General features: G+C 39.2%; 1 protein-coding gene across 1 annotated transcript in view; it reads left to right on the top strand.

Moving 5' to 3' along the window:
• LOC148976928 (uncharacterized) overlaps positions 1 to 25,788 on the top strand; it is a 189,449-nt gene extending 163,661 nt beyond the window's left edge. Inside the window, exon 5 of the mRNA XM_089117456.1 lies at positions 21,874 to 25,788. Coding sequence (XP_088973582.1) covers positions 21,874 to 22,074 — 201 coding nt within the window. The 3' untranslated portion in view covers positions 22,075 to 25,788. The remainder of the gene's footprint in view (positions 1 to 21,873) is intronic.
• Positions 25,789 to 26,689: the final 901 nt, after the last annotated feature.

Genomic DNA, 26,689 nt, shown 5'->3' with positions numbered 1-26,689 from the left:
TGCATAATAAATATTTATGACTAAAGCCTTAAACATTTCCAGACATCAACCACAATGAATCACCTTGAAAACCATATATAAAAAAAGTTGAATTTAACTGAATTTTCTTTTTTTTATAACCTAGTCTTTTCCTCATATCTGAATGAACTCTGTATTGATTTATCAGAACTTTTGAGTACTTTGTTTGGGAGAATATCTTTTGCTTGGTCTCTTCAATTTAATGGCCCTTCTATGTACTAATACCTTCATGTTGTTTATATAATTGGTTCTGTAGCAGAACTACTTACATCTCCATTAATCCACTCATGGATTATGAGGAATGCATGCCAAGTACTTTCCTGACATTGTATGACTCTGCAAATGAATCAAATGCTGTTGATTGACACAAGCTGTACAGACTGTGGCTGCTAGCAGCAATAATAATGAAATATCAGTTTATTTTAATTAATTACATTATTCTTTCTTTTTCTTGGTCAGTATGATGGCTTTTTTCTTAAGTAGAATATTATTGCCAAAATTGTATAAAATGCTGATGTGTGTGTGTGTGTGTTGTTTTGTCCTTTAGCCAACAAGTTTGCTTAATTTGTCAGATTAAAATTGAGCATGGCTATGATCCCTTTGTTCAGTATCAGTTTGCACATGTTTGCTGTCATTTGTTCCCTAGGTAGTTAGTTAATTCACCACAACTGTCCTGTTTCTATGTTAACTATCACTGTATGTATATAATAGCCCTCACTTCTTAATTCAATTCAATTCAACTTTATTGGCCATGTATACAAATACTAGGAATTTGATTTGGTCTTCTCCATGCAGGCAACACACAGTAAAACAGAAAGACAAGAAAACAGGGACAGAACCACAACGCAAGGATAAACCGAGACATTATGAGCAATATGTTAATATGAATGAATATAAATAGTGTTGTGTTAAATATAAAACAGAGTGCAATGTATACCAGGTTCATGAGTCATTTAGGAGGGCTATTGCTTCGGGGAAAAAACTGTGGTGGTGGTGTGATGTTTTGGGCAAAATGGCCTTTTCCAGAGTGGAGAAGATTAAACAGACTCTCTATATAAACAGGCAGCTCTAATAATGGACCTGGAACACTGCAGGTCCATGATGGAGGGCAGGGGGCAGTTCCGTAACATCGTTTGTTGGTTGTGTATTCTCCTGTCTGAGTTTGATTATTATTTTAAAGTTTGTTTTCTTCTGAACAATTATTTGTAGGTCAATTATTACTGCAGCCAAGCTGTGACAGATCTCGGAACTCATACAAGAGAAAATGGAATTCACCTTTGGCTAAGCCACGCCCTAGAATGGAGATTGACCAATCACAGCCCAGCCAAGAACCAGCTCCCACAGAGGTCCGACACTTATTTTTGGTCTCGGCAGGCTATTACCATCAAAGTTTTATCCAAAATATGGTTAAACGTTGTGCCTCGGGCATTTGCAACACAGATACGCGTTTCCCAGAGAGGTTGGAGGGGGGTATCCATTTTTTCCCTTCCCAAAACCGAAGTAAAATCCTGACAGTGACAAGTGTCATGTTTGGATTAAACTGTATGGACGTCCTCAGTCAGCTAAACCCCTCAAAGATCAACAAGCACATCATTTTAACTTCTAACCTTACTGTGAGTGTGAAGTTATACTAGTTAGACCGTTTTATTATGTTTTAGGTTATGATTTCGGTTCTCATACCGGTTGTTGATACGCTAGCACATGCTGCTAATAAATACAACGTTATACAGTGCACGTGTAGTCCGTTTGCTTTGTAATAACGATTATAGAAGTGAATAGAGACCTACCCAGCTTTGCATGAACAGTGTTGCTCCCTGATATTGTTAGTCCCAGCCTCCGTCTCGATTAGTTCATTTTTTGACTGTGACCGGTAACGTTATGTGTTTGCCTCTATTTGGATGCCTTGTTGTTTCTTGCGTTTCACCTGTCTTGAATATAGCCTTCGAATGCATATTGCAGCCCTGTTTGCCTACTTCTATCGGACACTTTAATTGCTGCTTTATAAAAGTTTGATAACATTTCAGCAGGAAGAGCTGTTACAGCATAAGCCATGCAGAGCGCAGATGAAGTTTGACGGATGCAGCAACAGTAACTAAGGGGGGCGGGGCTTAGCCAAAGGTGAATTGCCGGCTGTCCGGCTGCTTTTCCTTCGAGCAGGAGCAGCAAAGACTCAAAGACCACATTCATAGATTCCTCCATCTGGCGAGCCTTACTGACTATTCCGATTGTTCACTGTGCACATTCTACTACACCAGCATCAACAAGCACACAAAGGCTTGCTTGCCCTGTTGGTTTTCTAGGGATCTTTTTAAATTTTATTTTAGTGGGTGCTGGTGACCTGCGTCTTTCCTGGTCCCACCCAGCTCCAAGTCTCCTGCATCTCCTATGATCCCTCCTAGCCTCCCTCTCCCACCTCCTCTTCAAACTTCAGTCAGTTCCTCTGCTGTTTCCCGTCAGTCCTTCGGCTTCTCCTACTCCTATGCCTCTCCTCTGTGGCGTGGATCCACCTTGTGCCTTTCGGCATCCAGCTCCTCCTGGAAGAAGGTATCCTCTGGCTCCGCCTTCAGCCGCTGATTCCGTCACTCCACCTTGGCCTGTCATCCAGACTTCTCCGCCTTGGCTCCTTCCTTTTTCCGCTCCACCTGGAACCATCAGACTTGCAGCTGAACTGGCATCCCTTGATCCTGCGGGTCCACCTCGGTTGGAATTCACCTCCCATGCTCCTCAGACTCGCGAGCCGTGCACTGCGCGCCCTCTCTTCACCCACCCCTCTGGCACCACCTCAGCCCTCAGTTGCTCTGGCTCCACCTCAGCCCTCTGGCATCGCCTCAGCCCTCAGTTGCTCTGGCTCCACCTCAGCCCTCCGGCATCAACTCGGCCCTCAATTGCTCTCGCTCCGCCTCAGCCCTCCGGCACCAGCTCAGCCCTCAGTTGCTCTGGCTCCACCTAAGCCCTCCAGCAACACCTCGGCCCTCAGTTGCTCGGGCTAAACCTCAGCCCGCCGGCACCACCTCGGCCCTCAGTTGCTTTGCCTCCACCTCAGCCCTCCGGCACCACCTCGGCCCTCAGTTGCTCTGGCTCCGCCTTTCCTTCGGCACTCCATGGCCCTCAGTTGCTCTGGCTCCACCTCAGCCCTCCGGCACCACCATGGCCCTCAGTTGCTCTGGCTCCGCCTCAGCCCTCTGGCACCGCCTCAGCCCTCAGTTGCTCTGGCTCCACCTCAGCCCTCTGGCACCACCTTGGCCCTCAGTTACTTTGGCTCCACCTCAGCCCTCTGGCACCACCTCGGCCCTCAGTTGCTTTGGCTCCACCTCAGCCCTCCGGCACCACCTCGGCCCTCAGTTGCTCTGGCTCCGCCTTTCCTTCGGCACTCCTCGGCCCTCAGTTGCTCTGGCTCCACCTCAGCCCTCCGGCATCAACTCGGCCTTCAATTGCTCTGGCTCCGCCTCAGCCCTCCGGCAACACCTCAGCCCTTAGTTGCTCTGGCTCCACCTCAGACCTCCAGCAACACCTCGGCCCTCAGTTGCTCTGGCTCCACCTCAGCCCTCTGGCATCACCTTGGCCTTCAGTTGCTCTGGCTCAGCCTCAGCCCTCCGGCACCACCTCAGCTCTCAGTTGCTTTGGCTCCACCTCAGACCTCCAGCAACACCTCGGCCCTCAGTTGCTCTGGCTCCACCTCAGCCCTCCGGCACCAACTTGGCCCTCAGTTACTTTGGCTCCTCCTCAGCCCTCTGGCACCACCTCAGCCCTCAGTTGCTCTGGCTCCACCTCAGCCCTCTGGCACCACCTCAGCCCTCAGTTGCTCTGGCTCCACCTCAGCCCTCCAGCAACACCTCGGCCCTCAGTTGCTCTGGCTCCACCTCAGCCCTCTGGCATCACCTTGGCCTTCAGTTGCTCTGGCTCAGCCTCAGCCCTCCGGCAACACCTCAGCCCTCAGTTGCTCTGGCTCCACCTCAGCCCTCTGGCATCACCTTGGCCTTCAGTTGCTCTGGCTCAGCCTCAGCCCTCCGGCACCACCTCAGCTCTCAGTTGCTTTGGCTCCACCTCAGCCCTCCGGCACCACCTTGGCCCTCAGTTACTTTGGCTCCACCTCAGCCCTCTGGCACCACCTCGGCCCTCAGTTGCTCTGGCTCCACCTCAGCCCTCTGGCATCACCTTGGCCTTGAGTTGCTCTGGCTCAGCCTCAGCCCTCCGGCACCACCTCAGCTCTCAGTTGCTTTGGCTCCACCTCAGCCCTCCGGCACCACCTTGGCCCTCAGTTACTTTGGCTCCTCCTCAGCCCTCTGGCTCCACCTCGGCCCTCAGTTGCTTTGGCTCCACCTCAGCCCTCCGGCACCACCTCGGCCCTCAGTTGCTCTGGCTCCGCCTCAGCCTTCCCGAACCCTGGTTCCACCTCGGGGGGTTGTCGTTACAGCTCCTTTGGTGCCTCTAAAGCCTGCATACTGTTGTGGTCTATCTGCTCTCTTTCTGAACTCTGGGTTCCCTTTCCATCGGCTGCATTTACATTCGTTGTCCCTATGACTTTTTTGAGGAGATCCTCCTTGCTGGTTTTACGTCCCTCTCCAGCTCCATGTCCTCCACCAGAGCCCTCTTCCTCCCTCTTCAGATGGACTTTTTGCAGTGCGAGTATGTGCATTCCAGCAGGGGGAGCTACTTTCAGGGTTATATTTCTGCTTTGTTTAGTTTCAGTTTTTGGTTCAGTCCTTCAGTGCTTAGTTCAGTTTTAGTGTGCCCATGTTTGCTGTCATTTGTTTTCTAGTTAGTCTCTTAGTTAATTAGTACACTGCACTGCACTGCTTGTATATAAGCCCTCAGTCAGCTCATTTTGTTATTTTATTCTGTGAGGTCTTTTGTTGGTTGTATTTTCTCCTGTGCTAGTCTGGGTTTTATGCTATTTTATTTATCCTTTATTTTTCCGGGAAGGTCCAATTAAGGTTAAAATAAATCTCTTCTTCCTTGGAGTCCTGACCAAAATGGGCGTTCTACATTTTTACATTAAACTTCACATAAACATATAACACTCAAGACAAATTCTAAACAGTCAAAGCAAAAAAACATGAATCATAAATCAACAAATTAATTTAAACAGCAACAGGTTTTATTAATTTTATACTGCAATACATTTTTAAACATATTCAAAGAAGGAATTGTTTCTAGAGGAATAATAGCTTGAAATTCATTCCACAGCCATGAGGCATAATAAGAGAAAGCTGATTTTCCATGCTCTGAGTGTATCCTAGGTACTTCTAATTTAATTCCACTTGATGATCTGGTGCTATATTTCTTTCTACGTAAGCATAAACGACTAGTAATGTAATTTGGAAGCATACCCTGCCTTTACAGTATATAACATATGTGATTTCCTTCTTTGATATAAAGAGGACCCGCCAGTTGTACACCAAACAAGGATGAATAAGTGAGCAAGCATTTGTTATAAAATGCAGTGCAGCATTATAAACACCATCCAGCCTTTTCAGTAAATACATGGAAGCATGCATATAAATAACATAACCATAGTTATTCAAATCGGAGAGATCCATAGCTGATTTCCAAGATGGCAGAATTACACTGGTAGACTCAGATTAAAAATCAACACAATAGGTTAATATCTTTAGACACTTTTAAAAACTATTTTTAAACGGATTTCTTACATTCTGAATGTGAGAGTAGTTTATGAACTTGGGTGAGAAATATGGGGTAAAGGAAAATAAATCTGATTCCCTATAGTTAGTCGACTCATCAATTCCCTGTTCATCAATGAACAACGAATTACTTGAGTCTATCAAAACTAGCTGAAATAAAATGACTATTAAACATATTAACAATATTAACCTTGTCTGTAATTATTCTTTGGTTCCCTTTTAAAGCTTTTGGAAGATCAGTAGATTTATCAGTTTGATTTATGTTAATATTTCCTTCTGGACAATTCTTCGTTGTTTGATTATTTCTGCAGCCAAGCTGCAATATAATATAATTTCCATTTAAAGTAGACAAAAAAATGTATTTAGTTGCAAAGAGAAACAGGGTATTTTATAAATTGACAGTTTCCACATTTCAGAATACATAATGAAAGTAAATATTGATAATTATGAGTAATCTTAGCATAAAATTATTTCCAAAGGATCATATGACACTGAAGACTGGAGTAATAATACTAAAAATACAGCTGTGCTTTAACAGGCATAAATTACATTTTACAATATACGGTATTATTTTAAATTATAATATTACTTCAATACTGTTTTTACTGTATATTTTTACCGTATGTTCTGTATGTCTTCCATCCTGATTTTTATTTCTGCGAGATTAATGCAGTAAATACAGCTCAAAATAATAAGATCATTGCACTTCATCTCTTAGATATGATAACATGGTAATTAGTAATTATAAGGAATGTCAAGAGAGCAGTATTTATATTAAAATGAATGGCTGTGATTAAACAAGGGCCCTGCAGAAATACATTGAATTCATATTCAGAAACCCTTTAAGAAACATTGCAACACATGAAAGTTTAAAAACTACACCAACGTCATCTTTCTTCACAACTCAGAATGTGTTGCTTTTCTCTGTTTGTTTTCTCAGGTGGGTTTTTATTTATTTGTAGTCAGCAACCTTAATTGGACATTATTTATAGGGGAAATAAGAAGCCAAAAATTCATAAATCCAGACTGAGTGCCAAGAGTAGGACCACCTGTTAATGCAAGACATCTTCAAAACTGCTGCTCTTAATGCTCTTCAATGATCATCCAATTTTGGCTTGTTCTTCTTTGGGCAGTAATGTAGTAGGTGTAACACTAAGAGAATCAGACCATGTCCAGGTTTAGGTAATGCTTTAGGAATGTTTGTAGCCACACAAACCTCCTAGGGGTGAGGTTAATCTGTTTGGCTCTCTTATAAAATGTCATATTACAATCATCCCTGTGCAAAGACCCGCTTTGGTTAACAAAGAGCTTGAAGAGATATAAACACACATGCATAAACAGATGTGAGTGGAAAGAGTGAGTGGACACCATACAGTGAAATTTAGCAGCGCTCAGAACCACGGCGCACGATAAAAGAGAGATTTCATCCACTGGAAGCAGCAGACGAAGCGGTCTAATTCCCACCGCCTGCTTCCTGCTCAGCACATGAAAGCCTGAGGGCCTGCGTCTGCTGCCTGCCTCGACCATTGGTTTTCAGGGAGGCAACTGATCCTTGGGTTTTATCTGACCGAGAAACGGGTGTGGGAACTTGCTCTCAATATCTGCTCTGCTGATAAACTAGGAGGGGTGCAGTTCTAGGCACAGATGCTTTTGAGCCATTCATGTGAGCTGTAAATGTCATGTGAATTGATGACACGCACAGTCTCAGATCTTCATTAGAGCCAGTGATGAGCTGTGGCAGACAGGACAAATAAAACTCTCGGGAAGAACATCAGTCAGTAAAGTATCAAATATAATAAAATAAAACTATCCATTTTCATTTGATTTTGTAAGAAAAAATGTTAACTTTGAATGTGTGTCAATCCAAAAAAGATGATTCTGGAATGTTGTAGTTCAAGGGCTGATCGGACTTTGCTGGTTTACATTCTTATTCTGGCAATAAAACTCAGGATCAAGGTTATTACTTCAGGTCGGTGGAGAGTTCCTGCCTCAAGTGGAGTTTAAGTATCTTGGGGTTTTGTTCATGAGTGAGGGAAGGATGGAACGGGAGATTGACAGACGGATTGGTGCAGCTTCTGCAGTAATGCGGTCAATATACCAGTCTGTCGCGGTAAAGAAGGAGCTGAGCCACAAGGCGAAGCTCTCGATTTACTGGTCAATCTACGTTCCGACTCTCACATGTGGTCATGAGCTTTGAGTCATGACCGAAGGGACAAGATCCCAGATACAGACGGCCGAAATTAGCTTTCTCCACAGGGTGGCTGGGCGATCCCTTAGAGATAGGGTGAGAAGCTCGGTCACTCGGGAGGAGCTCAGAGTAGAGCCGCTGCTCCTCCACATCGAGAGGGGTCAGCTGAGGTGGATGCCTTCCCGGGAAAGTGTTCCGGGCACGTCCCACTAGGAGGAGACCCCGGGGAAGACCTAGGACACGTTGGAGGGACTATGTCTCCCGGCTGGCCTGGGAATGCCTCGGTGTCCCTCCAGCACTGGAGGAAATGTCTAGGGAGAGGGAAGTCAGGGCATCTCTGCTTAGACTGCTGCCCCCGCGACCCGACCCCGCATAAGAGGAAGAAGATGGTTTGGTATGGTATGGTTATTACTGTTAACTTTTTCAAGACGAGACAAAAAATAGCTGTGAAAAATATAAGCAGACCAAATTTCTGTATAAATCCTGCTTTGAATGTGTAAAATGCTGCATGGAATTGAATGTGGCAGTTTTTTAGGAAATGTTTTAAGAATGATTTATAAAGTTCCGCTTGTGTTTCTTGAATGAAGCTTCATTAAGTAAACGAAAATAAAATAAAATGCAAATTGAGCCCCATGAAGAAAATGTCAGACTAAACTAATTTGTCATAATTTTAATCAATGGATGGTTTGATTTAATGAATCTAGTCTGAATTCAGACTATTAGAGTATTCTGTCATAAATAAAGTGCCCAATGAGACGAGTGACTGCCTGAGTGACATAGAACAATCAACCACAGATATTTGTTACATTTTTCATTTTGTGTGTGTGTCATAATAGGGTCAGCGCTTGGCTGGTTATCAGAGACCTCATATGTGCAACTTTCCATAGATTTTATCCTAAAAGTGTGCGTTCACAAAAGGCAGATTTTGCTTATTAATAATAAAATTGCTCAAGGATTGAGTCGTAAGACATTTAATGTGCCTTTTAGCAACACTGTAAATGATTTCTGTTGTTTTCACAGGATTATACTGTTTTTCTCAACAGTTTCTTACTGTATAATCTATGTACAGTAAGTTACAGTAGATTTAGTTGTTTTCACAGTATTAAATTGTTTTTTCAACAGTTATGTACTGTGCACACAGTTGACAGTATGTTACTGTAGAATTTCAATGCATTCTGGGAAATTATCAGTTACTGTTAATCTAAATACAGTGCAAATTGACCGCGAAAAACACCACACACAGTTCCACGGAAAAATTGCTAGCCTACTAATGTTATTCTTACATTTAAAATAAAAATGTAGCACTGGTTGACCATTAACAGTCATAATTTATGACATAATTTATGTCAGTGGGGTGTGCATGAAAGCATTTGACTTTGGAAGAGTTTCTCTGTCGTGTCAGTGGTGCTGCTGTCTTTTCTGCCGACCTGCAACTTCTTCATCTGGTAAGTAATAATTCTTATAATGTGTATACGGATTCTAGCTAATAACTTTAAAGTTTTTTAGAATAGCTGACCACGATTTCTACATTCAATTTAATCTATTCTAGACATTTTAATATAATATGTATATGATAGGCTACTCTTCAATGTAGCCATTTGGGGCATGTTACTGTAAATTCAAATACATTAGTACGAAATGACCGCGAAAAATAACCACAACCAGCTGCCATTTTATGAAGAACTCTTCAGTTCCCTTCTCTCTGTAAGAACGCGCAGGCCGTGCATCGCGTCGCTGTCGGCAACGTTTTCGCCATAGGCCTACATATCTGGTTAGTAATTCATATTTTTATAAAAACCATATGAGTTACGTACGTTAACAGATTAACGTTAGAAAGAACTGGCCGCGGAATGTTATAAGCCTAGCATAAGTCAGACGCGGATTTCTTTCATCTTGATAGCCTAACTTACTTGATTAAATGTGATTTTATTAACATATATTTCATATGTAACCTCTTATAAGGTCAAAATGGTCTAATCATTTTGTTATTTACCACGTTAAGTCGGTGAAAGCGCCTGCACGTTCATTATTTTATAACTTATAGGGGTTAGGAATTGAAAATCGATATCCTGAAATCGGATATCCAAGGTTAGGATTCGGATTTATTGTTATAAAATTAAAGTGTCAATTCCTCTTATTGATTTTTTCACGCTTTTTTTTTCGTGTAAATCCTGACCTGGCGTTCTGCCATTTAACGTTAACGTTACCTCAGTGATAACTGATGGACCACGGAAAGCGCCCAGGTGTATTTTTGTCCAAAATATTAAGTCATGTATCACACAAGCAAGATTTAACCTACGTTTTCACGTGATCGTAAATTAATTGATGTTGAGTTATGTTTCAGCTTGCGTTGCATTCAAAAGAAAAGAGTGGACGATAGAGATGAGTTATCTTTAGCCGTTCTTGGCATATTTATTTCAGCTGTTGACACTGACACATCAGTCTCTAATGAAGATTCTCTCAGTAATATGATCCTCTTAACTACGGTAAATCAACTTGGACAAACATAATAATAATACAAACGCATCCTCCATAGCCTATACTTTAGTGCCCTCTTGTGGCATAAACATATGCACAACACTGAACAGTATAGCATTGCATTATATTACACAGCATACAACTGAGGACATAATGAACATACTTTAACAATTTTTTTTAAACAACAGTCCAACAAACAAGATTTTAGTATTAAGTGAATTACACTTTAGACATAATTTTGTCTGTTTTTGCTGTTTAGCCAAAACAACAACAACAAAAACGTACTGTATTTTAACTGTCTTGTCTGTTCTCCTTTTCCACAGGTGTGAGCTGTGCATGTTAAGAAGACCCCTATCCATCTTGACGACCGATGAATTGTAAATCTAATCTAATTTAATTATTCTATTTATCTAACTACTACTACTATACCTTGGTCCAGCACTGACCCACTGAGAACATTTTAAACAGATTATTATCCATCTGTGAATTTTGTCTATCTGCAAGTTGTTAAGAATTGTTGTGTGAAAATAAACGTTGTTGTACAGTTTAAGGTTTAATTGCATAAAAGCTTGGATAGAAAACTTCCTGCAAAAGTTAGAACATAAGTCTACATATAAATGATTAATTTTTATGTGATGATTAATACCATAATGCAAGTTTTTCATGGCACATGTGCATGATGAGGTTGTTTTGTGTTTAGTTTTTTTTTTTTTAAAGGACACTGGATAACTTGTCATTTTGTAATACTCATCTGGATTGGTGGTTTACTTGTCAAAGCTTTTATAGTTTATAAGTTTATATGTGTCTCGCAGCCCTGCAAATCTGGTCCCTTAGATAGAAAGCAGCCAAAAACCCTTTAAAATCAGCAACTGACCAGTTAGACAGTCTATCTCAAACCAATAGACAATCTTAGACTAGTTTAAGCTGTTTTACCCCAGCAGGGAGTGGGTGGATGAGTTGTTATGAACTATCTTTCTAATAGATTGATCAGATAGCACCCCTTTAATCTTTTCTATTTTACCTGATATTTTTTTTGCATGTATTTATGCATAATTGTTCATGATTGTCATGCATGATTTTTATTGTATTATATTACATTTTTATTATTAATGTATTTAATTGTATTAATGTATTTAAATGTATATTATAAATGCGCTAATGTGTTTGAAAATACACAATAAACCTTGTGCAGTTAAAGCTTCAATTGTTCTTTTTTCTATTTCCCATTAACAGTTAAAATAATATTTCTACGGATTTTCTACAGGTTACACAGTAGCACTATAAAATAAATACAATAACATTTCATACTACACAGTATTATTAAAAATTAACAGTGTAATTCTGTACTTTAATATGGTAAGAAATTACAGTAAAATAATGTTATTTAATTTACAGTATGCTTAACAGTACTGTTGTTAGTGTTACGGTAATTTTACTGTTAAATGAATAGCAAGTACTGGATAATTGTTGCCAGTAAGTTACTGTTAATTTGACAAGAAATTTTTTACAGTGAAAGTAAGCTTCAGGGTTACTCTTCCTGTATTAAATTAGTTTTGATAAAGGTGTCGGGTACATTACCATTTTAAAGAACAAATGATGTGACATAAACTGCACATAAATAAGTCTTTTATTGTGTGCAGCAATTATTAAAGGGCACCTATTATGGAAAATTCACTTTTACATGGTGTTTGAACATAAATGTGTGTCGGCAGTGTGTGAGCAAAACCACCCTAGTATGATAAAAATCCACCCAGTGTTTTTTTTACAATCTCAATAAATCATATTCACTGTCTCAGAACGAGCTGTTCTGAGATCCAGCTCTTTGTGACGTAGAAAGTGAGAAAGGGGTTTGATTGACAGTGTGGTTGTGACATAGACTGTGATCTGTACACATATCCTCCATTGTTTCAACGACAGCCGGTAACGTTAATGTCTCTTGGAAACATAACTGTTCTGTCGTGGGTTAATCCTGTTGTTGTAGTTTAAATGTTAAAGGAACACTCCGACTTTTTGGGACTTTAGCCTATTCACCTTACCCCCCAGAGTTAGATAAGTCCATACATACCTTTTTCATCTCCGTGCGTGCTATAAGTCTGTTTGACGCACCCACCGCTAGCCTAGCTTAGCACAAAGACTCGATGTGACTGGTTGCAGCTTTCATACTGATCCAAATGAGTGGCAAAATAACGCAAACGTTTTCCTATTTACATGTTGTGGTTTGTATAGTCACATAATGTACAAATAACAAAGTCAAATGAGACACAGACATCTTTTAACCGTATAAAACCTGGGAACTATTCTCTGAAGGCGAAGCACTGCTACTTTGACGGCGTAATAACCGCATCACCGGAGACACGCCGTGGTGAGGAGCGGAGAGTTCGCTCGGTGTTTGGGTAATAGAGTCAGCAATTTATAAATAGTAAAAGCGTAGTTTAGAGTCATGGGTTTTCGCTCTATTGTAAATAGCTGCGACAGTAAACAGGGGAGGTAATACCATGTTTCACAGAATTCCAACTAAAAACGCTGACTGGATGAAGAAATGGCTAACTTACTCAGGATATTTATCCAAACACACCTAAGATTATCAAGGGACATTATGTTTGCTCGGTACATTTCAATGAGGACGACTATTTTGAAAAAATGGAATTTGCCACACGGACCATAATGTGCTGAAGGATACGGCCATCCCATCGATAGCACAGGACAAGTGGATCACCTGCGGCTGAGGTAAGTGTTCCGTTATGTTTTTAGATGACCTACTGTAACAGTGCCATTATTAGCCAGATCTAATGTAACGTTAGTGACACTATTATATGATTAGGGTATGAATATGTTTTTATCTTGATGCGGTGCGGACGCGCTTGGGGAAAAAAAACGAGCGCGTTTACCGCGTTGAACTTGCACCCTGCGCGCGGCGCGCCTAGTAGCCTAAATTTGAAATAACCATGGAAATAACGAACTTGAGCGTGCAAAAGGGTACGATAGGCTGTGAGTTCATTGTGCAAAAACAATTTGTGCTATTACTTTCCCCTTATTCTATCCTATGCAATACTGTATATTATATAGGCTACTGTTGAATACATTTGGTTCATTTGGTTAAATTGCATTTAAAATATATTGATTCCTGTAATAATAATTATTTATTCATGTGATATTTATAAATCTGGGTGCGTTTTTGGTTGGAAATCAATGAAAAATGGTACTGTTTTACCTGGTCTCCCCTGTTTATTGTCACAGCTCATACAATAAAGCAAACACCCATGATAAACTATGCTTTTCTATCTAACGTTAGTAATTGCTGACTCTTTATTCCAACGCTGAGCGAAGCGAACTCTCTGCTTCTCGTCACGGTGCGTCTCAGGTGATTGTTATCACTCTGCCCAAGTAGCAGTGCTTCCCCTTCAGAAAATATAGTATTTATACGGTCAAAAGATGTCTGTGTCTCATATGGCCTTGATATTTGCACACTCTGTGACTATACAAACCACAACATGTAAATAGGAAAACGTTTGCGTTATTTTGTCACTCATTTGGATTAGTATGAAAGCTGCAACCATTCACATCCAGTCTTTGTGCTAAGCTAGGCTAGCGGTGGGTGCGTCAAACAGACTTATAGCACGCACGGAGATGAAAAAGGTATGTATGGACTTATCTAACTCTGGGGGGTAAGGTGAATAGGCTAAAGTCCCAAAAAGTCGGAGTGTTCCTTTAATCCTCAACTGTGGATCGTCATCTACTGTTTGCGATCCACCGTCACATCCAGTAACAGTAAGTGTATTTTATGATTTTTGAGCAAATAGTCTTTTCGGTCAATGTCAGCCAATTCAACAACAAATGCGTCTAAAGTTGTTGTCGTCGTAGGATGTCTGGTAGGCTATATAATTTAAACCTTGTTTGCATAGTGTGTAACCACACGTTTCTATATTTTTAAAGATATTGTATTAAAAACTGCATATGCTGTTGTTCTGTATGTTAGCCATCTCCTCACATTTGACACAGAAGCACCTGTATGACAAGTAAACATGATGCCACAGGTCCCTCGCATAAATGTAATTTTTCTTGTACGTAGCAAACTTTATCACAGTATGTGTATGTAATTTAAACAAAACTGCGCCAGCATTAGTGTGTGTGTGTGTGTGTGTGTGTGTTGCACATGCACATCATTTTAAAGGGGGCATAAATGTATCAATTCAAATCAAATCAATTGCACAAATGCATAAATGTTGTCTCCAGTTTTCTGGGCTGTGCTATTCCGTTTAGGAGGCATGGCTTTGGATGGTGATTTGCAGGGAGGGTGGGACGTAAGCTAAAGTAAGCATTTGCAGATGTGCCAACCCGATCTCACGACCAAGTCGTACGAATTCGACGAATGATTAAAAAGTGGCTAATACGTAACAATTCATACGACCTCACTCGTACGAATTAATACGATTTTGCTAAATCGTACATATTTTACGAATTGGCCAATTCGTATGAATTCGTACGAATGACCTACCCCTTACCCCGCCCCTAAACCTAACCATCACGTGGCTTTAGACAAATCGTACGAATTAGTATGAGTGAGGTCGTACGAATTAGTACGAATTAGCCACTTTTTAATCATGCGTCGAATTTGTACGAATTGGTCGTGAGATAGTGTTGGATGTGCTACTGCACACTTAATCTCATTGTGGAAATGAAAATATTCAACTAGAAAACAGTTTAAAATCATTCATTACTTTGCTCTCTCCAGTAAAATAGTGTCTAGAGTGTCTGTATGGTGCACACCCATTTATGTTAAGTTTGTTTTTTTATAAATCCCGATATGCATGGAAAATTGTGTATGCACATTTAAATGCCTAATACATCAGCCTACCAGAATAGCCCCTTCAATGAACATGTTAGCCCCTTAGCCCCTAGTAGATGTTGTAACTACACACTAAAAGCATGTTTCTACATTGACGGCCATTTTAAAAAGTAGCCAAATATTAAAATCAAATAATAAATATAAATAACAAATAAATAACACTGTTACATTTTTAAACATGTAAAAAATCATGTTTTTGTAGATGTTTTAGTCAATGTTTTACAGATGAAAAGCTCTTAAAAGCATACAATTTAAAAACTTTTTCCTTATACAGTATTTTTGAATACAAAAACAAAATGAAATAAAATAGTGCCCCACTGAGTGTATTAATATTATATTAAGTATATTTAAATTAATCATTTGATAAAGTGCATTTTTCATGTACATCATGTACATTTTAATACTGCACTTATATTAAAAAATGCATGCTATTGCAGCTGTAATACATTTCTGTAATTACATCTATAACACTTACCTATACCACCAAACCTATCCCTAGCCTCACCAGTATCCCTCCTCAATAGCAGCACAAGTGTTTTGCAATAAAACAAAGTACATTGTGCATATATAGTAGTTAAAAACACCTAATATAAAGTAGCATAAGTAGTAGTAGAAACTAGTGATTTTTTTCTAATTGAATTGCCATGTTTAGTAGACAAGCTGCATTGGTTTTGAAAGGGTTCTCCAAGCTTCACTTGGCATTATATCTGTTGGGCACTGACCAATGCCAGCGACAACCCAATCCCAGATGAAAGCTCAGTGCAGGACAGAGTGACTGTCAGCATCAGCTCTCTGGACAGCTGTATATATAGCTATATATAGCTGAGATATAGATATAAAGATAGATGGATAGATGGATGGATACTGTAGTCTGTATTCCATCCTCAGAACCTCACCAAGAGAGAGGAACAAAAAAAAAAGGGGGAATGCATTGCTTTTCAAGTCAGATTTGTGAGGCTGTGCGAAAAATATTTGTATTTTTTATTTTGTAATATTCTACTTACTTGTTATCTTGAAAACAATAAGAACTTCCAGACGCTTCAGCAGAGTGAATGTCTGGAAGACGACACCGACATGCACAAACACACGCCCACGACTCCCACCGAGAGCCACAGTCGGCCGGCTGTTGTTTTGCGAGACTTAAGGGTTTTGGAAGAAATAATGAGCTCATTGCTCTGGCCCCAAGGTACCGCTGGCAATTACCATGATCCATGCTCCTGCTCAGTGGGAATTCACTTCCCTCTCAGGTTTTCTGGGACAGAGAAAGAAGACCTTTGCAGGGTGCAGGCATTCTTTTATTCTGACATCTGGATTCAAGGAGGGACACATAATCAAAGCAACACATCGGTTGCTAAATAAGCCCGCTTTATGCACACGGTACTGATGAAAATGGCTCCTGTCCAAGAAGAAACAAATGTCCTTGAATTTGAAGTTAAGCACTCTGCCAGAGCTTTAGCGCAAACTTAACAAACAAAACCAACAAATAGCAGCTTGCGCTCCCTCCAGAAGCTGAACCGATGTGGAAACTGTCAGGTTGTACAGACGCTTATCTATGATTCGGCAGTTGGCATGGGGTTTGTGTGAGTAGCAAAGTCAATAAACAATGTTAGAGCATCAAACTGTTGTTTTTGGCAAACGCAATTCATTACGTGTCAGTTGTCACATCCAGCAGTGGACAGTGGCACAGAGAGACAGCTGCTGGCAATGTTGAAATCATCTGCTGCCGTCCACTCAATCTCCCAGATAGCCTCATGCATAAATGCTCCTCATGGTAAGTGAGACTGACATCATTTATAATTGACACTTTTTAATCTCTGGCCTGAGGCGCAGATGAGGAAATTGTTTCCACAGCCATTTTCGGGCTCTTTCTCACCGATCTTTCTCCCAGAGCAACACTACGAGTGTAATGCTTTATTACCACTGTGCGTTACATATGCCTCTTCTGGAATGATGGTAGAGTGGATGTCAGGTTTTGGAATTTGCTATTATACTGTGGAAGAACATACTGAATAATTGTTTCTCATTATAATCTGAAAATGTATCCACAAGCAAAAATCCTCAGGGTCCAAACACATGTGGAAATTTGATTGCTATTATTTGACTGAATTGCCAATCCGAAGCTGGAGATGTAGTTGTAAATGTATATAGATGTAGCTGTAGCATCCTTGATTTTGTTCTGTCCTCAGATTGTAATGATGTCCCTTTTTACCATGTTTCATTAATCTTGGAAAATCCAAACCCTAACATTTTCCTAGGCATATGTTGATTCATGGAGCTTTTTGAATAACTTTTGCTTTCACCATCTCAATGCAAGGACTTTTCCCGTTGAAAGAACTTTGCATGAACCGTCATACAGTCAACATCGCTACGCTACGATATTTAATCATGTCTGTTTATTTGTCGTGAAGATCCCAGATGTCCGGACTGAGGTTTCCATGTGTAATGAGAAAAACACATGGCTCCATTTTTAACCCCAAGAAGTTGGCAGGTGCACTGCTCAGAGTCGCTGATGTTTCACAGCCCTGTTATTAGATTCAATATTCTCACTTCAGCAATAAAGAAAAGGCTGTTTTTCATTACTCTGTGAACTTATTAACAAGCTTACTTTATCCTTAAAGGCTCACACTTAATTACATTTGGAAGGAAACAAGACTTGGCTTGAATGCCTAATGAGGACTTTTGAATATGATAAAGGGTAATTTTTGGATTACATATTTTATTTATAGTTAATTTTACTATATTAGTCACAAATGGCATTCGCTCACTCTTTTTGTGTAGTTCCTCCACCATAAGGAGCCTCCGAAACAATAATAGCTTTTAAGGTTTCTGTAATACTACATTTGACATGTCAATGCTCATTATATTTGTAGAAGATGACCCAGCCTGATTGATTCAGGCCACTAGCATAACATCGCATAAGCAGTCTTAGCTTGTTGACACTGACTAGATTCAAGTGTCCATGTTTAGGGTCTCGCACCTGTCAGAGAAGTGACCATTTATGAATGTGTGATGCTCCTCTTCTAGGCGTTGTGTGCAGAAAGTCTGAATGATGTTTAGGCGTAATGATCAAATCAGACCCCGGTGGTTGTACCACAGTCTCCCCTCAATCTCAACAGAGACCATTGCAGCACCTATTGACTCATTCAGGCTGGTCACAACCCCTGCTGTGAGACCCTATACATTCACCTTTATTCATGCCGACTTGACCAATTACTGCAGTGCACTGTAATTTAATTTGCACATATGCGGCATGGTGATGACATGGTTTAAATTAAATTTTGGCTCCTGCTGCTCTGAGAACGTAGTGACTGTATGGAATACATGGTCACATAATCCCTTGTTGTGGCCAGTGCTGTTTTCAGCTAATTGTGATGATGTCACTATTGGTTTTCTGAGCTTATAAATGTGTCAAACTCACAAATGTTTGCTAGACCACAAAGGAATGACACCACAGTTTGTGTAACTCCAATATATTGTTGTTTATGCAACAGGATTGCAAGCCAATTTGTTTTCAGAAGGGAATGCTGGCATGCTACTTGCTGATTAATGCAGGATGTATTGCTTATCCCTTTTATTAAGTTCAAATTCTGGTTCAAACTCAAAGTTAAATTCTGTTATGAATTTACTGTAGGGTTATGGATCAATACAATGAACCAAAAATCACCCTAAGAAAAAACAAAAATAAAACAGTATTTTCCACACATTACAACAAAACTGTATATGACTATTTTTAAAACATTTTTTGGTTTATATTTTACATAATAAACAAATAAATATTATTAACAGTATATTGTGGCTAACATTTAGTAAAACTTTTTTAACATGTTAAACAAAACTGTGTGCTTTTTCTGAGGCAACTGCAAACTCATTCGTTTGATTCCCAGCCAAATGAAGACGTATAAAATTATGTCTTCAATGCAACATACATTATATGCAACAGAATTCTGTCTTCAATGCAACATACAGTACATACATTATGTAACAACCTTTAGAGGGTGGTTGAAAAACTGACACAACAAAAAATATAAAAAATAGTCTGTGCAGTATGCCTTAGCTTTGTGATGGCCAGTATTTAAGCCACACAAGTTTTATCTATTCATATTTGCATTTTATTTATAAATAAAAGGAAATTACTATGGTTTGGTTTAAGATCTTTATTTGTCATTGTACAGGGTCAGTGCACGGGCTTAGTTATTTGGCTTAAGATCAAAACATTAAAACCAGCTAAAATTCCTCTTTGGCTAAAATGTGATTTATAAAAACAAATATAGCTTAAATGGTTAGTTCATTTTGTAATGGGCTAAATGCACGCACAAGTTCCGCATTTGACGCAAGGATGCTCAACAGTTTCCGGTTGGGGAGATTAAAGCGGGGGAAAACCGAGGAAAACGGGATTATGGCAGAGTCTTCAAAATTTACTGTCCTCCCGTCCTTGAAACGAAACATTCATACGTTTAGATGTAATTTTATATATAGTTACGTTTATTTTATATAATTTTAAAAAGAAGCATAAACTAACACAGGGTGTCTGTTTTATCTGTTTTTGTGACTACCGTTTCTTTAGTATAACCATGGAGTGTAAAATTCAATATAAATTCTCGGCATTGCATTGGACTCTATGATCGGCTGAAGTTGTCGATCATCCTTAAACCTTCACCGGAAATACCGCCATGCATAGAGCCCATTAAGATGACTTGAAATGTTTAATTTAGTTTAGTTTAGTTTAGTAATGTGGTATTGACCAGCCTAGTGACAAAGAGATTCAAACAGGAAGTTGATCTGTTTTATGGGAATTCTAAAGGAAATGAAACTGGACCAAATTTGATGTATTAGAGGGGACATAGGAAAATGTGATGTCTTGATCAATGTGATGTTTGTTTAATGGGATTCTTTTGCATTAACTAAAATGTATCCATGGCTCTAAATTTAGTTAAACGTTTCGTCTTTATTCCAGGGTTTGTGTTGTTATTGTTGTGGAAATTTGTATGGTAATGTTTCCCCTTCTTTGTTTTCATGGTGCTGGCCACCTCTTATAAATTCACTGTATGTTTTGTCTAGAGAGAGTTGTTACTTATTGTACTCTGGGAGAGGTGGTGTTGAATTTTGTCCTCTGTCAGTTTGAGAGGCTCAAGTCCAATTATGTCCTTTTTGAATACTGGATTTTTCTTGTGATGTAATCAGAATGGAATACAATTTTTGGACCTTCTTGTTTTTAACTGTTAATTTTTTTTCGCCTTTTTCCTCTCTGTGGCTTGATCACTTTTTATCTTGTGTAAGCAAGATTTAATAAAGCATCACAATTGAAGACTCCCTTCTCCCTGTTTTTGTGGTGGACTAAATTTTTTTAGGTGTGATTTGCCAAGGCACATGGCAGATCCATCACTGGCTTTAACCATGAAATATGGGTGTCATTTTGACCTGCAAACATCATAATTGTTATAAAAAGTTTGTATGCACTTTTCAAAATACATCACACTTTGCAGACATGTTCATGATCCTAAATCATGAAGTATGTGCAACAAAGAATGCAACAATTGCCTTCATTAGGGGTATGCAGCGGAGCCTATCTGTATCTGTAGAAATCTCAAAATATTTGTGCCAAAATTACAACAAAAGCCTCTTTTAAATGTAATTCCTTCCTTCATTCATTACCTTCATTCATTTCAGATTACAAATGTGCCTTGTATAACTCATAAAATCATACTTTTAAAAAAATAATTATGACATTAATCTTAAACACCAATATCTTATAACACCAATAATGCTAACTGTTAAACAAATGGAAAACAATATCTAATTATATTTTACATTATTTACCAGCGTAATTTTGTGCACATGTCAGGACAATCATCCGCAACCTCGTATAAAAGTACTCTATATAAAACAGCTGATTATAGAACATGGAAGTTGAAAGAAAATTCAGCGGTTGAAAATTCCTAAAACAACTTTTATGCAACAAATTCAAATCTGAACAAATTATAAAGAATACACATTTGCTTGCTGGCTCCGGGAGAGAATGAGAAAGAGAAGCATATAGTGTCATATCCTAAAAGGTTTAAAATATTTAAATAGAAATATCTAGTATAAAATGTGTATGATTCAGTATCTCAACTGATATAACTCCTGTCAGGTTTTGATATTTTGACACTTACAGAGAGTTTTTGATTTGCGATCATGCTGTGCTCTTTTCATTCACAGACTTGACACTCATTCACTTCACACACTAATTATTGCATAGTGATTTTAGAGGTTTATGTATAATAACCAGATATCTGGCAAACACGAGGAGTGACTGCATCTACAGTAACCTTAGATCTAATCTTATAATGTTTCCTATTCTTCAGTAGAATTCGTTATTCATTTTGAAAGGCATTATTTTCGAATAGGAAAATAGCTTCAATATCTTTGTAACAGTGGAGACAGAAGGGATTGTGGGATATAATATTATTCCACGAGTGCTGTTGTATTCGGGGCTAATATAGTTCTGTAGGTCCTTTATTCTATGCATACTTAAAAATCACAAACACTACACCGCAAGAGAAGTGTTAGATCAGCCCGGCACCTGATGTCATCTTCCGGTTGGGTTTATGTTGGTGATTCACATTCTGTGCATGATGTATATTTTATTTGCCGTTCTTCATTATCCATAGACTCAGTAAGATATATTGCAAACCATGATGTACTTTGTTTTCTTCCTTCAGAAACTGCTTTTTGGCGCCTGGCTCAGAATGAACATTCATCACTGGTGGGCAGGACACAGTGAGAAACCGTTAACGGCCAAAGTTCACGCTGAAAGGAATGCTGATCTCCTCAAGAGGAGCCCGAGATATCCAGCATCAGCACAGAGGAGCCGGAGGAGCTCATCGCCTCTCTGCTCTGCTCTAGCCCAAGAGGGCCCATAAACAATAGCTTCTCCTCACTGGAAGTCTTCACAGCGGCCCGGGCCGGATCCCAGCAACTACATTACCATTCCGGTTGCCACAGGGCGTTGAGCCACGGTGAACTGCGACCCCTGGCCTTATTTTCAAAGCTGATCTCTGAACCCTGTTGTGGCTCAGCGATTCACTCTGAATCTAGACGTGCAGAGAGGGGAGCAGGTGAATCGCTCTTTCTCTGCTGTTGTTTTTGATGTGGAACATGGTCTGAGGCGATTTCTCAGTGTGTTCAGAGAGCAAAAGCAGGGAAGTCAAGAAATTTGGCTTGAGAAGTGCCCAGCTACTGTAGCAATTCAAATGTCTGGGAAAGTTTTTTGTGTTTTTATGTCTGAATACCTTATTCAAATACTTTGCTTCGTCTTGTATCGATTATGGTTTTAGGTGATAAGTTCCAGCATATGAAAAATAAGTAGAATTAAATTAAAATATGTTTCGAACATCAACATGTCTTCTTTAATCGGAAAGTATCCTCCAGTTATCATTGAAATAAATGCAGCTAAATTTCGTTCATTTTACAACCCCAAATGATTCCTGCTTCTCTCTGTCTGTGTGTGTGTGTGTGCGTGCGTGCGTGCATGTGTAAATCAATTTGGGCTCTAGGCTGATCTGCCTTACAGGCACCTTTTTCTTTGATTCGGTTCCCACCACAGCCTAGCGGAGGACTACAGCCAGCCTTAAGTTCTTTGAGGGATTTGTACTCCCGCTAGTCTGAGCTCACCAACACCCGCATTGACTATATCTGCTACCCTCCATGGGCTCAGAGAATTAGCAAACTCAGGGGGCTCCATTCTGTGGGAATAACGGCGGAGGAAAACAGGCTTTCACTGCTGACCATACCTGCAGGGCAAATGTCCTTCAAAGGCCGTGATCAGAACTGTGAATAATGCTTATACTGTTTATAATGAATTCATGAAAAATACAAGAACAAAGAACATTTGTGAGAGTTTTCTGCTTTCAGTCCAGCATCCACTAGACAAACCTTCCCTGTTCTTGATTAAAAAAAACAACAACAACAACAACAAAAAACTGTACATCGGTGTTCTACTGCATCTGTGTTGAGTGTATTTTCAATAGCTTTGCAATTTAAAGATTTTTTACATCACAGTGGCACCTGATGGAAGTGCAAACAATGCCTGCTATGTTTGGAATAACTTGTACCGTTGCTGCACTACATAGGCTACTGTAGTATGTTATACTGAGGTTGTGAATTTTCTGTGGGATACTGTATTCACTGCATAACACAATGCAATGCTCTCAATCTCCCCAATCCAGTGAGATGGATTGATTTTTCATCTCTTTATTCTTAACAATCTGTTTGTTTATTTGATTGATTTGAACAATTTTTAACATGACCATATTTATTTACCAGCTGATTACTGGTCATTCCATTTGCTGAATTAAACATGGAAAGTGATGAGGTCATGTGTACTGCTTAATGTAACACAGTCTCATCCCAAAAAGTCATATAACTGAGGTCTTGGGACGTCTTTTGACCATACGTCAATATCCGCCTTAAACGTTGGTAGATGGTGATCCCGGGCCGTCATACAACTGACGCTTTACCTTTAACGTCAGTTAGGTGACGGGTTAGGTTTAGGGTTAGGTTTAGGTCTGGGGTAGAGTTAGGATCCCATAACCTCATCTACCGACGTTTAAGTGGGCCCTAAAAAGGCGAATATTGACGTATGGTCAAAAGACGTCCCAAAACGTCAGTTATATGACGTCTTGGGATGAGACCGGGTTGTTTAATGTGGAATAATGCCCACATTTATACTTAAATTTCACTATTGTAATTCATGTAATGTACAGTACCATACAGTATTCAGTGAGTATAAGCTATGCTTATGAGCTAAGCTATGGTCAGACAAACACACAGTCCCTCCTCAAACTCACACTATTGGTTAATTCAATAGTACAGCCTGGTCTCATTGTTAATACGTAGGTATTTTACGTTTTTGCAAAGATAGAAAACGTACTTTTTAGTACGTTTGGATAGGTGCTGAAACGTATAATATAGACGTATCTGCAACATTTAAACGTAACATTATTACGTTTTTACAGCTACAAAACGTAAACTATTTACGTATATTCTATATCATAAAGATATCTGTATAATTTCCCTTTTTACCATTTTATAGATAAATGTAAGATCCCGTAACCCTAATCCCAAACCTAAACATACCCATTTTATACTTAATATAAAAAAGGATAAAACGTAACGGACAGGTGTTGGGAAAGGGTAGTTTTATTAACAATAACATTAAAATATATTTTGAGCCACCAATCCTACCCCTAAACCTAACGTTACCCATAACAATTCCTTAAAACTACGTAACAAACTACAATTATTAAGAAAAACATAACTAACAGACAAGTATAATCACAATAATTTATTTATTGCAAAAATGTCAAAACCGATACCAAAAGCCGTTCACATGATGAAGCGTTGCAGTCGCAGTCTTCTCTCTGTCTCTGGCAGTATTGTAATAGTTTTGTATGAAGTACAGAGCAGAAATTAAATAATGAAAATGTTAATCCGACTTCGGTTCGCGCTTCTCCATTTCAAAATTCAAATGAACTAAACTAACCAACCGGCACAGTCCTTCATGTCGCAAACTGTGACGAAGCAGGGAAGAGCCAATGAACGTTTGGTATCACTGCCGTAAAACATGACGTATCGCTTCTCAAGGGCGCAATTTTTGAATTTGAATTCATCAGCGCGGGGTTTGACATGTACGGTCGCTGCTGAGAATGGAGAGATCACGACTGGATAAGAGGCTGAATTAGGAGTTGTTTCTTACAAACAACTATGGATTCTAAAGATTTGGATTACATCAAACTAAGTTAATCAAATTGATGTCTTTTGTGATTTTTTGTTGTGTTTTATAGGAGAAAACGCTTTATGTGTCTCAAGGTAAATAAACTATTACAAAATGGTTGAACGAGTAGCTAACGTTAAAGACTGTATTTTTAAGGTTTTATAGTGTATTGTTTAACAACATTCAGGCGAAACGAGCAAAATGTTCATATTTATGAGTATTATATCAATAAATGCGACTGAAAACTTCATTAATAAGACAGTGGAATGCAACAGAGTCAAAACATAATGCTGCTACGATATTAATATGCATAAATTGTGATACGTACAATGTGACGTCAGTGGATTTGTTCATACGTAAATAAATTACGTTTTTGTGCTGTCAATACGTAAATATTTTACGTTTTAGTACTGTAAATACGTCAGTATCATACGTTTCTGCGCATATAAAACGTAATTATATATACGTATGATAGAACGACACGTTACGTATAAATACATACGTATTCTCATGAGATCACGTTGAATAGTAACATGAGTGCTACTGGTTTCAAAGTAAAAACACTTGGAATACCTTACATTTATTGCTTGTGTTAATATATTATGATATTGACCATTTTAATGAGCGTCTAAAAATAGTAAAGGATATATATTTAAAAATAAGAGTCCTGGTCTATTTTAGGCTTGTTTGCAGTCTAAGCAGCGAAAGTACTAAATCCCGATTGTATTTGCCAATTAGATAAGTGAGGGTCAGAGGGTCTATAATGTTGTCATAATACACTACAAAACTTTCAAAGTAATATGCAGAACTGTGCAAAAGTCTTAGGCACATCATTATTTAAAAAAAAAAAAAGTAAACTTAAGTTTTAAGCCATTTATTTATATCTTTTGCCAACGCATTCTCATCCTAGGGCGTCATCTAACTGACACTTTTGACCATGCGTCTAAATCCGACGCACATGGCAACCTTTAGCGTCAGTTAGATGACGCGGGTAGGTTTAGGTCTGGGGTAGATTAGTGTTAGACCACTAAGAGACGTGTCTCATCTTGACGCCAAAGGTTGCCATGTGCGTTGGATTTTGACGCATGGTCAAAAGTGTCAGTTAGATGATGCCTTGGGATGAGAACGGGCTGCTTTTGCAGTAGTGTGTCAGTAGAAATATCAGTTTACATTTCCTAACATCCATTATAATCCATTGAGATTTTTGTATGCTACTGTGCTACTGGCTTCAAAGTAAAAACACGGCTCAATGTTTTCACAACCAGTGAATACCTTACATGTATTGCTTGTGTTAATGTATTATATTATACATTGTATGTTGTATTGTACATTGCATATCGACCATTTTAATGAGCATCTAAAAATAGTAAAGGATATATATTTAAAAATTAGAGTCCTGGTCTATTTTAGGCTTGTTTGCAGTGAATGTACTAAAACTCGATTGTATTTGCACTGTTTTGCCAATTACTTCTTCTCTTTTTCTCTTCTCTCTTTTTCTCGTAACACACTACAAAACTTTCAAAGCATATATAGAACTGTGCAAAAGTCTTTGTCATATCATTATATTCACCCCCCCAAAAATGTTAACTTAAGTTTTAAGCCAGCTATTTATATCTTTTGCTGTAGTGTGTCGGTAGAAATATCAGTTTACATTTCCAAACATCAATTATTTGTTATAATCCAGTGAGATTGTTGTATGCACAAGGAGTCTGACAACAGCTGGCATACTCCGTCATCGGAGTCTGTGAAGAAACAGAAAAAAC

The sequence above is a fragment of the Pimephales promelas genome, chromosome 12 (assembly GCF_988280905.1).
Source record: "Pimephales promelas chromosome 12, fPimPro1.hap1.1, whole genome shotgun sequence".
Lineage (NCBI taxonomy): Eukaryota > Metazoa > Chordata > Actinopteri > Cypriniformes > Leuciscidae > Pimephales > Pimephales promelas.
The sequence above is the reverse complement of the archived record's forward strand: the minus strand, read 5'-3'. Positions and strand labels throughout refer to the sequence as shown.